The sequence below is a fragment of the Brassica oleracea genome, chromosome C4, assembly GCF_000695525.1.
Source record: "Brassica oleracea var. oleracea cultivar TO1000 chromosome C4, BOL, whole genome shotgun sequence".
Taxonomy (NCBI): Eukaryota; Viridiplantae; Streptophyta; class Magnoliopsida; order Brassicales; family Brassicaceae; genus Brassica; species Brassica oleracea.
This window is the reverse complement of record NC_027751.1, coordinates 48,720,911-48,732,580: the sequence shown is the minus strand read 5'-3', so window position 1 is coordinate 48,732,580 and position 11,670 is coordinate 48,720,911. Positions and strand designations below refer to the sequence as shown.

Sequence of the window (11,670 nt, the reverse complement as noted above, 5' to 3'; positions counted from 1 at the left end):
TCTTCTTCTTCTAGGGTCTGCTCATACCAGCTCTTTTCTTTTTCTTTGGGAAAATTCTTATAAAATTCTAACAATTATTATATTAAACTAACATAATGATTAAATAAAATTAATTAAGTTGATAAATTATGGATTTACCTTTTTTAAAACTCATTGATGTCATTTATTGGGTTTTTAATAGTTATTTCTTGAAGTCGATGTTCTATTAAGATATAAATACTCGTAGGTTAAGATATAAGAATAATAAATAGATTTCTCTGTTTTTATATGTGTTTTGCAAAGATTTTTGATGATCTATTTATAGTTTTTGTGGTTTTCTAGTTGTGATTTGTTAGTGTTCACCACTCTTTATATAAAGAACTAAGAGTTGCAAGCAATGGTTGACAATCAAATATTGAAATGCTTGGCTAAAAGATTCAATGGTTAACACCAAAAATTACAATGGTTTATCACTTAAAAACTACAATCATTAACAATTGCAATGATTAATCACCAAAGATCGCAAAGATTCATCACCAAAGATTGTGATGATTCACAATTTGTCATAATATGCTTATTTTCTTGTAGTAATAGTTGGAATGTTTCATTTAATTAGTTGTAATTGTTCACCAAACAATTGCAATGATCATTTAGATGTTGTAAAAAATCACTTAAATCTCTAACAATCTATTTCTATATATTTAAGTGTAATTAAATAAAAAAAAAATCTTTCACTCAAGCGAAACAAGTGAACAGTTACCAAATCAACTTATAACCTTTTTTACCTTTTCAGGATTTTCTTTTTTTCATTGCTATTTCATTACCACAGTTATCATATATTTCCACTGATGTCTATCAATTTCGCCTTTTCGTCTAGCAAAAGTCTTTAGTTTCATCGTATCACCATAGAGACATAACACAAAGTGACAGAACTAACCATAAAAATTTATCCAAGTACATAATAGTAGCCACGTCACAAGACATATTAAACAAAACTATATCCAATCTCTTAGTGTTGTCACGAGCGAAGAGAACCTGCCACCACCATCATATCTGTCCCGGGGAGATTGGCTCCTTTGTGAACAAGAAAAAGAAATAGTCAGGGAAAGAAGGAGAGATACAGTTTTACAATTCAGAAAAAAACAGAGCGGATAAACCTTACGTTGACCGACGGCCTTGGACGTTTTGTCTTCCCCATCTCTTCGTCACGTTTTATCTTCTTCATCGACACAACTTTCATGATAGCACCCGATATCTCAAAGCTAAACACGAACAGCTCGGAGTAGCTCATACCGTCAAGCTCTTTACCAAGCATTCTCCTGCAATGAGCACTTTCCAACAATGAAAAAGACAGAAGCAGGAAAAAAAAAAAAAAAAAAAAAAAAAAATTAAAGAAAATTCTCACATACTGGTTGAAAAGACGTAGTCTCTCTTTCTCCATCTCCAGAGAGTCGATAGTCTCTCTTTCTCCATCTCCAGAGAGTCGATGTCCAACTTCTGCAAGAACAAGACAAAACGCAATTAATGTGAGGCGAGGGACAGAGGGACATTGAGGTGAGAATATGGGGGCATATAAACTCACCAATCTTTCAGGGTCATCGCTACGCCAAGGTTGGGTTTCTGGAGGGCTGAATCCAGAAGAAGCAATATGTATAAGAAGAGGTGAACATGCATGGGCACAAAAAGGGTTAAAACTTTGAACTCAAGATGATTATCTTTACCTGCTTGGTTGTTATTTCCTCGTGTGCCTGAAACAAAAGGAAGGAAGGAAGGGTTATTATTAAACAAGAGTAGTCAAACCAAGATGAATTGGAGAAAACAAAAAAAACCCCAACAACATTGTCTAGTTGTTCGTCCACAATGCGGAAGCCCTCATCCAACATACTTCCAAGTGAAGCCAGCTCGGTGAAGCTCATATCGTCGAGACCGACACCATTCAGTTTCCTGAAATAATAATAATAAATGTTTCTATAAGCTTCAAGAAAGAAGCGGAAAAAAAAAATGAGGGAAAGAAGTAGGAGTCGTACTCGTTTGAAATCTGTAACAACTTGATCTCCTCTTGCTGCAAGAATGACACAGGAAATACTGTAAGAATAATAATTTAAAATGAACATCATCGAGTCAGGTGTTACCAATTTTTGGATGTCTTGTAGACACTGGAGCCTTCGTTGTTCCGAGCCGCGTGTAGTTCTGTACATGAACAAATGAGTCAGGTGAGAACCAAACCAAACCCTAAGCTAGTCAGATTCTAGGATCCAGACCATAACCAAATCAACAACAACGAAACCAACCCTAAGCTAGAGAAAGATTTGAGATTAGATTACCTCAAGGATGTGGACATCTCTCTCGTCTCGAGCTTCCGTTTCCCAATCAGTTTAGTCTTCACGATCCCCTTCCACTTTCGCATAATGCCCTAAGTTAAGTCCCCTAAGTATCTCTCAAACCCTATTTTTATATTTGTATTTTATTTCATTTCTCCGTCAAGAAAATAAATGAAAAAGCAATATTAGAAAAGAAACAAGTATTTTAGATAGATGAATATTTAGAATCAAGCAGATATCCATGACCAACAGTAAAAATTTCTAGATATTATTTGCAAAGTTTTCTACAATCATATTTTTCTACAATCATTTTCACCAAATTAACGTGACATGACATGCTATAACAATGACATAGCCATATGACTGTCTAATAGCATGAGCAAGTAAAGGGTCAAATTGGGTCTGAATCTAAAACTTAAAATATATATATAAAACTTAAAACTTTTAGGTATCCTTGTTATATATTAAAGCGCAAGTCGCCTGGCGAATCAGATACTGCCATGTGAAAAAGTTTTAGAAACAAATTTAAAAAACAATTGACATGCGGAAAAGTTTTCAAAAATAATAAAACAAAACAATTGAATTTTTCTCTCACACGCGAAGTCTTATTAAAACTAAAATTTCTTTTTTCCTACTTTTCTGCAATGTAAATCTTCAACTACCTATATTTCTATTTTTTTTTTAAACTCACGTTAACTTACAATTTTTGAAACTATTTTATTATCTCCTACATAAATTAATCTACTTTCTTCTATATATTGTATATGTGACACAAGTATCGTATCTTCAAAGAATTCTCTAAATTTTGACATTTTACGATCAAGAATTCAAGGTTAGTGTTTCTCTAAATTGTGCCCAGGGCAAAGCTTACATAAAACAAACAATCATTGCATTCTTGCATCGTGTCTACAGCACATAATAAAAAAGTAAGAGTTCCATTGTTATGGATCTTAGTTTTCCTGCAACGATAATATACGTCACGTTTTTATGAAGAACTACTTTCACCCATGTGTATCCATAATCAATTATTATTATTACCTTTTCTACGCTTATTAATATGAATTTTGATATCAATCTTTCTACGAGTTTTTGTCAATTATATTTTAAAAATTCTTATATATATTTGCTATAAATTAATTTAATAATAAAAAGAAAAAAACATGGATAAATTACCCACGTTTTTATCACACAAAGTAATTTCCTAATTATTCTCAACTTACCACCATCATCATCATCATCATCATCATCACACGATCAACCATGAAGTTAGTTTACATATTATTTTTTCTTGAACAAAGTTAGTTTAGATATTATTTTCTTTCTCTTTTTCGCCATCAATTCATCTCTCTTTTTTTACCATCGTTTCATCTCTCTCTCTCTTTTCACTATCGTCAATTCTAAAACCTCTGCTGCAGATTTATGTTTTGTTTTCTATCAATTTTCTTAGAATAATTATTCTCTTCTTCTCTAATAAATAATCCTTTCTCTCTTTGTGCAGAACTCAGGTTGAAGATGTCATTCAATTCATCTAAAAAATGGAAAATCAGAGTACGGTCTCTCGGATCTGGGACTACTATCCCAAACATAAACTTGAAGTTTTTCTCGGGATGAAAGCTATCCTAATGGATGAAAAGGTACATACACTTTGATGAAAATGTACACACTTTAAGTTCAGAAAACTGATACACTTTTATAATTACTCTTTTTTGCATGATTTACAGTGTAGATGTCAATTGAATTTCCTCAGCTTAGTTCTTCAAAAAAAATGAATATAAATCAAAGCATTGTCAAAAACAGTTGAGGTAATAATAAGTTTTTACAAAAAAAAAATAATAATAAAAAAAATAATAATAAGTTTTTACAGACTATGTTATATAAATGATTTAAAAGTAGATTATTACTTTTTTTCTTTGACAAACAGAAAAGAGATTGCTTACTTACAAATCTGTTTTTTGTTGGCTCAATAGCTTATTCTTACGAAGAAAAAATAGACAACGAACGTGAGTATTTTGATATTTTCTTTCAGAAAACTTTCAATCTTTTTGAGTTGAATTTTATTCACAGAGAAGTTTTGGTTATTATGTTTATTATAGGGCAAAAGAAAGGCTAGGTCATCTTCTTACCACTAAATAACGTGAAAATGACATAGATAACTAGATTAATGTCAATTGTTAATAAAACTATTTTAGTTAATCATAATAATTATTATGCAAATTATCACTCTTCTGTCTTATATGTTGACGTCATTTTACATGTTATATTACTGTTAATCAATTTACATTTTTTTTTTGAAAAGACTATTAATCGATTTACATTTATGCACTTTTCTGTTATATAGTGCTAAGATACATGTGATTTTCTTAAATATATTTTTTTGTTATTAGATTTGCAGATTTATCTGCAGATGAAGATAGTAGCACTCAAAAGAAAAATAGTTGTTTAAGACGGATAAATATTAGATTAACAAGAGGAAAGTAATAATCTATCAAATAAAATGTGTTAATTGTATAACTAATCAGATTTTAAAGCTATTTGGATTAGTTTGGATTGAGTGCAGCGGAGAGAACATGTGGCTTTTATTGGACCTCGGAGCTGTTGGACTTCTGGTAAACAATTGGCATCTCAGGCAAAGGAGTCACATATCCGGAACCCAGTACTGAGATATGCCACACGCCTCATTGGCTCATTGCTATACGGAACAACTACAGCCGCATCAGTCACGCAATGGGAGTTGTGCCTCCTGTACCAAGGTGTGAGGCATTTGCTACCGGCATTTGGAAACTCTACATTCCCACCTGCTACTGCCTTCAACATGGGAGCGGTGCTGGCCGCAAACTTAGCAGGATACAAAGGGAAAGTAACCAAATCCAAGAACAGTGCATGTGGGTTTGGTGCAGTGATTACTCAGATCCTTAGACATGTGGGTGTCGACTACGAGAACCATCAGGTAGCACTGGACAGATTATGAAATATTATATTTTAATAAAAATTAAATAGTAAAAATTAAAAATTAATTATGAAATATTAGATTTTAATAAAAATTGAAAATATCTTAATTATATGTTGATTACTATTGAACCGGATTTTGAAGTTGAACCGGATCACCGGTTTTTAGCCGGTTTCACCGGTTTTTATCAAATCCAGGTTTTAAACCGAACCGGACTCGGCTTCTTTAACGAGTCACGGTCGGACCGGTTCGACCGGCCGGTCCGGTTTTCAAAACCTTGCTTGCAACCATATTCAAATATTTCAGCAGTCCACTTATCTGCTTACAGAGACTAATTAGAATTCAAAAAGAAGAGAGATGTCAAATAATTTGAAATTTAACAGGATTTGGTTTCAGATAAGGCATTTTTAAATATGCTTGGAAAGATTTTCAAATAAAATACAAAATGTGAGTTAAACTTTTTAATTTTGTCATTTACCGGAAAACCACTTCTAATTTTTCCTGGTTACTACGGTTAACCGGTTTTATAAAAGCCCATATTGATACTTAACGGAACCCTCAACAAGGTCTAACCCCATCTAGAATAACATTGGGTTTTCCTTTTAATGAAAGCGTCGGTTGACACGTGCGGGAAGTCACGGATCAGCACGTGTGAGCTCCACTTCGCCACTCTCATTGGGTCGTACACTCGTACGTAACCAGCCGATTCCTTCTCTCACTCTCCACATTCTCTCTCATTAAATTACAAAAAAAAAAAAGTCAGATTATTTTTCTGTGAAGTAAAGTGTTGCTTTACAGCTCAACTTCGTCTTCTTCCTCCGTCTTCCTCCTCGCGGATCCATTCTCAGGTTCGTGTGATCTCCCAAACAGTGTGAATCGATTTCGATTAAAGATTGTTTTGACTCTTGAGTTCTACTTGTGATGTGACTGCGATGATAGTCAGATTTTAGCTGCCCCGAGGTTCTCGTTAGAGAGAGAGTTTAGGTTTATTGGATTAGAATTGCGATTTCGGTTTCTAATTCTGGAAATTGGGAGATGGATTTGATCCGATTTGGGACTACCTCACTGTTGTTCTGAGTGCTGTAGATGTAGATGAGAGAGCCATGCAATGGTTGTGGATTGATACTGTGGGAAAGCTTGATGTGTAATTGAGGATTTAGTAGTCTGGTTTCGGCTAATGTTGAAAACTTATAAGGATTCCACATCTTGATTTGAAATGGTCATCCTGAATCTGGAAGCTTATATAGTTCAGTGTAGTTTCTTACGGCTCTGTTTGTTCTTGTTATACAATCTAATGATAGAAGTTTCTTTATCTTCAGGAGCCTCTTTTTGTTTCTTGAAGATAGACAGAGCAGCTGAGTATATGATACGAGGGGAAGATTCTTCTTTCAAATGATTGGCAGTAACTATATTGTGCTTGTACGGTTCCATGATGGGCGCCTGTCTGATGAACCGCTGGCTTATTTTTATCACGTTTCTTTGTGCACTGACCAATGTTAATGAAGCGCTTAGCCCTGATGGTACAGCGATATTTATCTTTAAATCTCTTCCATAGTTTGTGTTTGACAATAATTATAAATAATCTTTGGTCCTTTCTTCTCTAGGTGAGGCGCTTGTGAGTTTTAGAAGTGGAGTTTCCAGAGGATCCTGATCCGTGTAACTGGAAGGGTGTGACTTGTGATTCGCAAACAAAAAGAGTTATAGCCTTGTAAGTTTGGTTCAAACTATTTTTTTCGTTAGTATATCCTGCATCTTTTGTTGGTCCCCAATGTTTCTTGTGCACAGGAGTCTTACTCATCACAAACTAAGGGGACCTTTACCTCCTGAGCTTGGAAAGCTGGATCAGTTGAGGATTTTGTATGTGCCAACCTTTTTTTTTAATTTTATTGCTAATTAGATTATGCTCTCCTGCATAACGTTTCTGTATTCCCTTGGTATCGCAGAATGCTTCATAACAACGCTTTATATGGCTCAATACCTGCAGCATTGGGAAATTGCACAGCATTGTAGGGAATGTAAGTGCTTTCCCATAACAATACTTGTGCTAATTACACTTCACACATTTTTTGTTTTCTAAAAGTAATAGAATTTTCGTGACAACTGATTTTATTGTGTGTATAAGATTGTTATCTTGTGAGTGATGAACCTATTTTTTTTTTTCAGTTAAAAGTTTAGCTGGCTTACAGGAACCTGTTTGAAATTGTGTGCATGCAGATACTTGCAGAACAATTACTTGTCGGGGACAATCCCAAGCGAAATGGGAAACTTGTCTGCGCTTAAAGATCTGTACGCAGTCTTTCTTCTTTTGAAGCAATGTCTCAAACAATTTTCTGGAGGGAAAAATAACTGTGCCATATGCTTCTAAAGACATAATCAAGAAACCGGAATCTCTTAACGAAGAGCATATAATAGGCTGTGGAGGCTTCGGAACAGTTTACAAACTCGACATGGAGGATGGCAATGTTTTTGCGCTGAAGAAAATAGTAAAGTTAAACGAAGGGTTTGATAGGTTTTTCGAAAGGGAGCTTGAGATTCTTGGAAGCATCAAACATCGTTACCTTCAATTACAAAAGACTTGTCTGAATTAGTTATTTGTTGTTGGTTTCGATCCTAGAGTCTGACCTAGCTTAGGGTTTGGTTTGATTTGGCTCTCAGATAATTCAATTGAGACTGACTTTTTGTTCTTATTCTTCCACAGATGTACACGCACCTCTGTACAACAAAGGCTCCAGTATATTCAAGCTATCCAAGAATTGGTATGCACTCGACCTTCAATTACAAAAGACTTGTCTTTTTTTTTTTTTTTTTTAATTCATTCTTACAAGAATCTTTTTTGTTGCGTGTGTTCTTACAGCAGGAGGAGATCAAGTTGTTACAGATTCCCAACGAGTAAGACTCTTTTAACCCCTTGTTTTTTTTTTTTTTTTTTGTTCGGTTCCCCTTTCTTTTTTGACTTATTGGAAAACCATTATAGGAAACTGAATGGTGAGGGGCTCAATGGTCTGAGCTACTCTGAGCTATCTTCAATTGAAAACATGCTAAACCAGGGTTTAGTCGTTGTGGAAGAACAAACCGACAAGGTTGTGTTTGTTATTATTTTTTTTTCCCAATCATATAGGTTTGATTTTTAATAAGCCCTCCTTACCTTTTGTTTCAGGCCTATTATGACTTCGCAACCATGCAGGTATAGATCTCTGATCATTGGTTTTTTTTTTTCTGTTTGTTGTATATACCGATTTTGACATCATCATCTCGTTTCAGATTGTGGAGAGCGTTGTTATGGGGATGGATTGGACTGACAAACTCGAGAAAGAGGATTTGGCCTATCAAGCGCGTCTGTCAAGAAGAAGAACAGCTGTGAGGAACAAGTCTAGAGAACTCCGCCTCAGGTAATTAAGTAGGCTTAGAGCTATTATCAAATTTTCTTTCCTAAAGATGAAATCATCACCGATCTTCTTGTGGATACAGCCCTCAAGACAGCCAACAGGAGCATAGTCATGACCATGAAGAACTGGTGAGTATCGATATTCATTGCCCATATTCTCTCACCTCTCATGTCTTGTCGCCTCTCATATATTGTCTGATGTTCTTGCAGATGTTAACCATCGAGTCTTTGAAGATCGAGAAGAAGAGACTGCTGCTTTTGAGCCAGTATGTAAACAAACATTCATTCCCCCTCCCTCCTCCTTTTAAATATATTATTTTCTGCTGCTTGTGCCTGTCTTTTTCACTGATTGGGTGTGTGTGTGTGCTCATTACAGACGAATGATTGGTAAAGAGCTTGACGGTATGAGTTACGCTGAGCTGTATGTGTTGGGCTTTGATATAACGCGTGCTCTTATGAACGTAATGCAAGAGATGGACAAGATAAAACATGCCGCCCGAGTCAGCAAGGTAGAAAAATATATATTTTATTATCCACTGTGTTGATTCTGAATTTTTTTTACTCTTCTGACAACTTTTTTTTTTCTTGGATCATCTAGGAATCAATCTCCTTGGACACAACCATGGCTCTCTGTGACTGAACATAATCCTTCTTGTGGGGGCACAGGACAGAGATTGACTCTTTTTTCTTGAATAATTATAAGACTATGTACTTATGGTTGCTTGTGTTTTAAAATCTCTGGTGATGTGATTATATCTACAGACTTGTGTTCTCTTTGCTAGACTCTAGACTCCAGTTTGCAAACTACGATTATAAGCTATAAGTTTTTAAAAGATATCTGCTTCTTCAAGCCCATCTACTTGTTCTTGCCTAAAATACCCTCAATCTTCAAGTCTAAATCCACATATTTAATTCTACCAGCCTCCAGCAGATTAAACTCACAAAAATCAAATCTTTTTATCGTCCTTGTGATATCTTAAACCGTTACACCTTATTGGAGTCCTTAATTAGTATATTTAGCAAAAACTGTGACCATCATTGCCCGTGCTTGCAGCTTTCAGTAATAAATGTATAACAACCAATCAAAAAGATTAAGAAGATTAGGGGTAACAGTCCCCTGATGAACATAATATATATATTTTTTTTTGATCAAAATGAACAGAATATAAGAACATCAAAACAAACAAGAATTCTATCAATCAAGTCAATCCACACAGATATACTTCAAACGAGTACGACTCCTACTTTTTTCTCCTATTTTATTTTTTTGATCAATATATTATTGAACATCTAAAATAATTTTCTATTATACGAAGGTTGATAGTTGAATGTCACAGTTGAGGATTGAAATTTTAGATAAATTTTAGATTTTAGTTTTGTTTTCATTGAATAACGTTTCTCAGCTCATTAGAACTTAGTTTTCGTTTTATACTTTTATTTATTTGGTTTTTTCTTTTTAATCAATAAATATGTTTACTTTTCGTTTGATTTTAAATGATCACGTTTGATGTTTCTTTCTTATTTTGAATCGGTTTTACTTATGTCTTAATTATAAAATATGTACAAATCAGGTACTTTAAAACCGAAGAACCGTTTTTACTTATATTTGGTTACAAATTAAGTATAAATCAGGTACTTTTAAACCAAATAATCGATTGGGACTCTAACCCGAAAGTATATCGGGTTGTACTTGTTCTTTGAAGATTTACTAACCCCGACCTGAACTCGATAGAACCCGAACCGGTTAACTTTCATATAATCCGAATGGGACTGATTTTTATAAACCCGAATAACCGAAATCCGATTGGATAAAACCGAAACCCGATTGAAACCCCAAATGTCCAAAGCGAACTAATGAAGAAAACCATTAATATCATGAGGATTATCTTAACCAGGATCTTGAAGAATAATCCTCCTAATATGGGTCTGTTGAGGACGATCATTCTAAACTAGTCTGTTGGGTCGTAACAAATAAGGGCATATAATTATAAAACCAATTAACAGTGAGATAAATAGAAGGGTCCCTACTCTCAGGTATATAAACACAACATTTTTATGTGATGGGTAGATCCAGTGCTGATGAGCAAGTTGAGTCTCTCACGAAGGCTATGGCTAGCATCAACGTCGCGGATTTGACTCAGGATGAGCTGAAATACCTCGTTAACAAATTGCTAAAATTCGAGGAAAAACTAGCTGAGGTTAATTTGTAGCTTTATTTTTTTTATTTTTTTTTTAATTTGTACTTAAATACTTCGGGTTCCTTAGTTCGATAAATGCTTCAAACAGTCTCCTTAATTTTTTTTTTTTTTTTGGTTTGCTTGTCAGGTTCTTGCAAGGAAGAGCTAGAGCGTATGAAGAAGATTTTCTTTTGTAATAAGATAAAGAGTCTTGCGATTTTGTAATAAGAGAGTCTTGTGACTATATGTAGTTGGATAATTTGTTGGTGGTTTTGGCTCTGGCTCTTTGTGTGTTATATATGATGTCTCTCTTGGTGTTTAGACTTATGGTTTTGCTAGATTCTATCTAAAATCCATGTTATTCAGTTTTCCAATTGATTTGCAACTACTAATTATATGTGCTATAGGATGAAAACAAAATTCACAAATACAACAATGAAGCAGGAGTTTAGGTCCATTTAATTTTTTCATCAAGCATGTACTCTTTTTGAGCTTTTGTAAGCTTCCCAACACATCGCCAGATTTCAATCACCTACAATACAAAGCGAATGCAAAACCAAGAGCTCCAGAATCATGATATTCTTGCCAACTTATCTGCTAACAGAGACAAATTAGAATTCAAACAAAAAAGTCGCATAATTTGTCATCTAACAGAAAAAATTTTCAAATTTAAGATACAAAAATGTGAGTTGCACATTTTTTTTTTTTGTGCACAAGAGTCGCACACTTTTTTTTTTGTCACTTTAACAGGAAAACCATTTCTAAATTCTAATATTTCAGTTTCTCGGTTGCTAGTTGCTACTGTTAACCGGTTTTATAAATTATGGCTTATTTGGGTTTCCTTTTTTTAGCGAAAGAAAA

The 11,670-nt window shown here is 34.3% G+C and overlaps 2 protein-coding genes and 1 long non-coding RNA gene across 5 annotated transcripts in view; 1 reads left to right on the top strand and 2 right to left on the bottom strand.

Moving 5' to 3' along the window:
- Window positions 1-1,667: 1,667 nt before the first annotated feature.
- LOC106339121 lies at window positions 1,668-2,391 on the bottom strand. Its single transcript, XM_013777932.1, has 5 exons — window positions 2,304-2,391; window positions 2,112-2,169; window positions 2,007-2,041; window positions 1,818-1,923; window positions 1,668-1,727 (listed from the first exon to the last, which is right to left on the bottom strand). Exons 1-5 carry the CDS (start codon window positions 2,384-2,386, stop codon window positions 1,668-1,670), a joined length of 342 nt encoding a protein of 113 aa, XP_013633386.1. The 5' UTR covers window positions 2,387-2,391.
- Window positions 2,392-5,953: 3,562 nt separating this feature from the next.
- Window positions 5,954-9,487, top strand: LOC106342086. Of its 3 annotated transcripts, none has more exons than XM_013780911.1 (15): window positions 5,954-6,095; window positions 6,567-6,767; window positions 6,852-6,955; window positions 7,033-7,104; window positions 7,191-7,262; window positions 7,462-7,533; window positions 7,946-8,003; window positions 8,105-8,136; window positions 8,222-8,327; window positions 8,405-8,431; window positions 8,509-8,636; window positions 8,716-8,761; window positions 8,843-8,898; window positions 9,009-9,141; window positions 9,231-9,487. In XM_013780911.1, exons 6-15 carry the CDS (start codon window positions 7,505-7,507, stop codon window positions 9,270-9,272), a joined length of 657 nt encoding a protein of 218 aa, XP_013636365.1. In that variant the 5' UTR covers window positions 5,954-6,095; window positions 6,567-6,767; window positions 6,852-6,955; window positions 7,033-7,104; window positions 7,191-7,262; window positions 7,462-7,504; the 3' UTR covers window positions 9,273-9,487. The 3 variants fall into 3 exon arrangements, with proteins under 3 accessions (XP_013636365.1, XP_013636363.1, XP_013636364.1); XM_013780909.1 differs by having other exon boundaries at window positions 8,102-8,136; XM_013780910.1 differs by lacking the exons at window positions 5,954-6,095; window positions 6,567-6,767; window positions 6,852-6,955; window positions 7,033-7,104; window positions 7,191-7,262 and having other exon boundaries at window positions 7,447-7,533; window positions 8,102-8,136.
- The window catches only part of LOC106342087, an 8,983-nt gene continuing 4,919 nt past the window's right edge, over window positions 7,607-11,670 (bottom strand). Inside the window, exon 2 of the long non-coding RNA XR_001269796.1 lies at window positions 7,607-7,805. This is a non-coding gene — a long non-coding RNA (uncharacterized LOC106342087). The remainder of the gene's footprint in view (window positions 7,806-11,670) is intronic.

Excerpts from the sequence above, each read along its gene's own strand:
- LOC106339121 (XM_013777932.1), bottom strand. The coding sequence starts at position 2,386 with ATGCGAAAGTGGAAGGGGATCGTGAAGACTAAACTGATTGGGAAACGG. Across the intron at positions 2,170-2,303 it reads GAGATGTCCACATCCTTGAG|AACTACACGCGGCTCGGAAC; the intron begins GTAATCTAATCT and ends GTTCATGTACAG. Across the intron at positions 1,728-1,817 it reads TGGACGAACAACTAGACAAT|GCACACGAGGAAATAACAAC; the intron begins GTTGTTGGGGTT and ends CTTTTGTTTCAG.
- LOC106342086 (XM_013780909.1), top strand. The coding sequence starts at position 7,505 with ATGGGAAACTTGTCTGCGCTTAAAGATCT. Across the intron at positions 8,637-8,715 it reads TCTAGAGAACTCCGCCTCAG|CCCTCAAGACAGCCAACAGG; the intron begins GTAATTAAGTAG and ends TTGTGGATACAG. Across the intron at positions 8,762-8,842 it reads GTCATGACCATGAAGAACTG|ATGTTAACCATCGAGTCTTT; the intron begins GTGAGTATCGAT and ends ATGTTCTTGCAG.